Here is a 5000-nt window from a genome sequence, read left to right on the forward strand (position 1 = left end):
CCCCCGAATCAAATGTGGCGGCAGAGGTTGTCAGCTTATGGTGGGTGTGGGGGGGGGGGGAGGGGTAGGGGATGAGGAGGAGTGGATTTGGGTGCGGTGGGGGAGTGGATTTGGGGGAGGTGGGGCAGTAGGTTTGAGGGCGATGGGGGAGGCGGGGGGAGTGGATTTGGGGGAGGTTGGAGACCGGGTGGGAGGGCGATGGGGAAGTGGGGTGGGGGAGTGTGTGACGGGGCGACGGGGGGACTGGGTGTGTGGGAGGCGGGGGAGTGGGTGTGTGGGAGACGGGGGAGTGTGTGTGTGTGTGTGTGTGTGTGTGTTGGAGCGACGGGGGAGTGTGTGTGGGAGGCGACGTGAAGAGTGGAGCTGTCAGAAGGCCGGTGAAACGTCAAAATGTTCCAATTTTGGAGGATGCTTTCATGTACGGGAGAGACGTTGTCTGCAGCTTCTCCCATTTGATCGGGGAGAGGCACGGTGGGTTGGTGTCGGGGCGGTGCTCGGCCACTCAGCGGGAGCTGTGTACTGGCCGACTCCCAGCCCATGTCGACTCCCAGATCATTTGAGGGAGTCGAGGGTTGTCCAAGATGAAAGATGAAACACTGGAGGAGCCTTGAATCCGTGGAGGAGGAGGGCGAACGGGGAGCAGCGACCCTGCCATCCATCTGGGATCACGAGCAGACAGACAGCAGCCTCTTCCAATAACACCCCAGAGGGGCGGCGAAGGAACAAGAGCTCGTTTACAACAACATACCCCCGGAAAAACCACCAGCATGTACATACCGGGCCAAGAGAGAGGGAGAGAGAGGGAGAGAGAGAGAGAGAGAGAGAGAGAGAGAGAGAGAGAGAAAAGGAGAGAGAGAGTGTCATAAAGAAAATGAAAGAAAAGAAGAAAGAAAGGAAAAAAAATGAAAGAAAAGAAGAAAGAAAGGAAAAAAAAACGTTGGAAGGAATTGGAAACATGAGGGTGACAGATGGAACGAAAGAGGGACAAAGCGAGAAAATGTGAGTGGGAGAAACGGATATGGAGGGAGGGAGGGGAGGGGGAGAGAGAGAGAGAGAGAGAGAGAGAGAGAGAGAGAGAGAGAGAGAGAGAGAGAGAGAGAGAGGAAAAGAAGAGTCCCACCAATGATTACATCGCTCACTGGGTCCCAGTAGTCGTGTTGAGCCCGTGCCAAAGCAGAGGACACCTCAGAGCCCAAAGCATGGAGCCCAAAGCGGGGTTTGTGTTTGGAAAGCCGTGTGGCTCCTGTCCCATTCATCAGCACCAATGACCTGTTTCGGCGGTGGGTCGAGACTTTAGCTTTTGACTTTTAGTAGGTGACATCCCAGACCTCAATCTAGTCGGGGGCCCCCGCACACAAAAGTCCAACACGAAAAGGCCAGCATGAAACTCCAACCTTGACCGCCTTGAAAAGAGTTAGCCGCAAGGCTGCACTTAACCCGACATTGTGAATACCAGCGGTTCAGCAGAGTGCAGCCCACCGATAGCACCAGCCTTACATAACATAAACACACCAGCCCACGGTGGAGCTCAGCAGTGATCTGGGTGGAGGGGGGAGGGGGGTGGGTGTGAGCGATGCGAGGGTTGTGAGGGTGGGTGGGGGGGGGGGGTGTGAGTGTATGCAGAGTAGCGTTCTCCAGAGGTTAATGTGTGCAGCCCGTACACACTCCTACACGCCCGGTCCCACCGCATGCAGACACAAGTGATTCATCACTCCTCCTCCCCCCCTCCCCGCCCCGCCCCCACCCCCCCCCCCCCCCCCCCCCCCCCCCCCCCCCCTGCAGTCTGCTGTCCTATCGGGCCGAGTGCCTCGTGGTAATGGCGGAGACAAGGGGACGATGTGCAGACAGGAGAAGTCACCAGCGCATGAGGCGAATGACACAGGACATTGAGGACAATATCCAGAGGTGAAAGACGTGTAATAATGGGTCAGTTTTCTTCTTTCTATCGCTCTTGGTCTCACTCTTTCGCTCTCTTTTGTTTTTCTCTCTCTCTCTCTCTCTCGCTCTCTCTCTCTCTCTTTCTCACCTACACTCTCCCACTCCTTCAGTCGCTCTCTCTTGCTCACTCTCTCCCTTCTGCTCTCTCTCTCCCTCTCGCTCTCTATCTATTTCCCTCACTCACTGTCCCCCTCTCACAGTCTCCCTTTCACTCTCTCTCTCCTCCCCCCCCCCCCCTCCCCCCTTACAGACGGTCATGTGCGTTGCGTCCCTCATGGCGGCGGCATGGCGTCGCCGACGGCGACCGCTTTACCTGCGAGTCCGAGATCTCGGAGGCTTCTCGGTGAGGCTGCTGCTCTCGGCGGGGATGAGGTCGTTGTACTTGGTGCTGACGTCCTCGTCCGAGTAGTGCAGGCTGCCGGGGCTGGGCCTCGGGGGGGACCTGGGGTGGGGGGTGGAGGGGAGACAGGCGGGGGGCGTTAGGGTCAAGACAGACGGGGACGGCGGGGAGGACACCTGTGTCTCCGTCCATTAGCGCGGACACTTCTGCTGCTCCACCCGCTCGGCCCTCTCTCTCCGCTTTAATGATAGAAAAACCCCGAGATCAAATTAGCGGCGTGGAAGCTGATCGCATTAGCCGTTCTCTGGGAGCCCTTGAAAAGGCCTGATGGATTCATTAGAGGCTGCTGGGTAATCTCTATTGACGTTCCGCAGATGCACACGCGCTGATGCAGTGTCGCAGGCCTCGAGGCACACCGAGACTTGGACCCTAATATGCTGTGATTAAGGCACTTAAGAGTGTGTTTGTGTGTGTGTGAGTGTGTGTGTGTGTGAGTACAAGTGAGCATGCGCGCGTTTGCTCTTGCATGTCTGGATGAATTTGCGTGTGTGGTTGTGGGTGTGCGTTTGAGCACGCGTGGTGTTTAAGTGAATGGGTTTGTGTATCTGTATTCTGTGTGTTTGTGTGTGTGTATAAATCTGTGTATAAATCTGTGTGTTTCAGTACGTGTGCGTGTGCGTTTGTGTGTGTGTGTTTGCCCCTGTAAGCCTGTGTGTGTGTGTGTGTGTGTGTGTGTGTGTGTGTGTGTGTGTGTGTGTGTGTGTGTGTGTGTGTGTGTGTGTGTGTGTGTGTGCGTGCGTGCGTGCGTGTGTGTGTGCGTGTGTGAGTGCGTGTGTGTGTGTGAGTGTGTGTGTGTGTGGGGGTGGTGTTTGCATCCATGGGCAATTTGCATGAATGCTTGAGAGGGCCGCTCTTGCTGTGAGGACACCCATGAGCTGGGCTCCCTGCAGACAGTCCCACCTCAGATGAATAAACCCCGTCTCATTCAGCCGGCTCCGTGGGCCCGGGGAATGCTGAGGCACCACCGGGGCCCCTTGTGACTTCAACCATCAACCTCTGCGGGGCCGACCAACAGGGGGGCCTTTTCAACCAATACAAATGTGAGTCTTTAGCCCTGACAATTGCCATCCTATAATCTTCATCATAACCACCTTCGTGTTGTGTATGCTAGCTCTTCTGTCCCTCTGAGATGATCGCAGAGGACAGCGGAGCCCATATCGCTGCACGTTTAATGGGTTAAAATAGGGGAGCCCCCCAGACTACACCTTACGACTCGAATCACACTACATCAGAGGTGCAGCGACAGACCTAAGTCATCCAGGACACAGAGTTGCAATCCTAAAAGTAAAGACAATTTTCAAATGACAACTTCAAATTGAAAAATGAGTGCCTTCCTTTTACATGCTGGGATTGGTGATAAAACTAAACATGTCACGTGATCAAATGAAAAATAAAAAGCTGGCAAGCGGCCTCGCCCGCTCCTCAGACTCCTGCTATACAACCATCCATCTGTTTCAGCTGATTAGAAATATGGTTTGGCCCACCAAACTGTCTGCTCCCCGCCTCAGCCAATGAAACACTGGCTCTTCAGAGCTGAGGACCAGGCATTTGCACAGCTATTTTCCAGATAAATATATTGCGACGGCATGCAACACAAATATGTTTGCGGTGGAAAGTATCAGCGGGAGTGTTTCGTGAATGAAAAGCTGTTTGTGGACAAACAAGACGTGATGCCGAAGACTGGCTCGAATGTAGTTAGTATTTCACGTACCTTTCTGTTAAAGTAAAGGGTCAAATGGTTCAAATGAACTCAAATGTTTGTGTTCATGAGTTGGTGTGTAAGTGAGAGAGAGAGAGAGAGAGAGAGAGAGAGAGAGAGAGAGAGAGAGAGAGAGCAAGAGAAGGAGAGAGAGAGGGCGAGAGAGAGTAGATAGAGAGAGAGAGAGAGAGAGAGAGAGAGAGAAAGAGAGAGAGAGAGAGAGAGAGAGAGAGAGAGAGAGAGAGAGAGAGAGAGAGAGAGAGAGAGAGAGAGAGGAAAGAGAGCGAGAGAGAGTGAAGAAAAATGTAACGCCTTCCCATGTGATTTGACCCTGCTGTCAGATCTCCATGATGAAGGTGAATACCCGCCTTATGCTGCGCTGTCAGATAAAAGCCTTCCCGTCCTTGAGCAGTATCTCAGGAGAAACACACCAGTGCATTCAGGGGCTCGGTCGAGGGCTGATAGGTAGTACGCCAAATATTTGTCTGTATTTGTGTTAACTTGCCAGTGGTAGCCGCTGAATGGGTTTATCTGTGCACAGACAGCTCCCGTAAAGAAGGGGTTAAGTTGTCACTTGGACGGAAGCCATACTAATTTCCCTTTTAAATACTCGACTGGGGTTGAGTCAACTTCCCAGCATTCAAGTGGCTGGTCCCACGGGGTGATTCTCAAATCTCAAAACTATGTTCGTAAACAATGTTTGTCGGTTGATTAATTACCGGGGGAATAAAGAGCATTCCGGCATCTGCTATTGATCCTGTCACGCAGTGACGGACGGCATGCATACGACATATATTAGTATTTCGTTTACCTTCCCCCAGAGATATAACTCATTTTATTCCAATATCCTCGACGGCGGTGTGCAATACAAAACACATGGCAGGTTCCCTGTCACAACTTTGAAGTCATATCTGCACTCGCTCCACAAATCTATACTCCCCACACTGCTTCTAAACCCAGGCA

General features: G+C 53.1%; 1 protein-coding gene across 1 annotated transcript in view; it reads right to left on the reverse strand.

Annotated features, from left to right (window-relative positions):
* Positions 1 to 5000, reverse strand: part of sdk2b (sidekick cell adhesion molecule 2b) — a 47593-nt gene that overhangs the window by 8490 nt on the left and 34103 nt on the right. Inside the window, 1 exon segment of the mRNA XM_060037267.1 lies at positions 2252 to 2380. Coding sequence (XP_059893250.1) covers positions 2252 to 2380 — 129 coding nt within the window.

Source organism: Gadus macrocephalus, chromosome 18 (genome assembly GCF_031168955.1).
Source record: "Gadus macrocephalus chromosome 18, ASM3116895v1".
Taxonomy (NCBI): domain Eukaryota; kingdom Metazoa; phylum Chordata; class Actinopteri; order Gadiformes; family Gadidae; genus Gadus; species Gadus macrocephalus.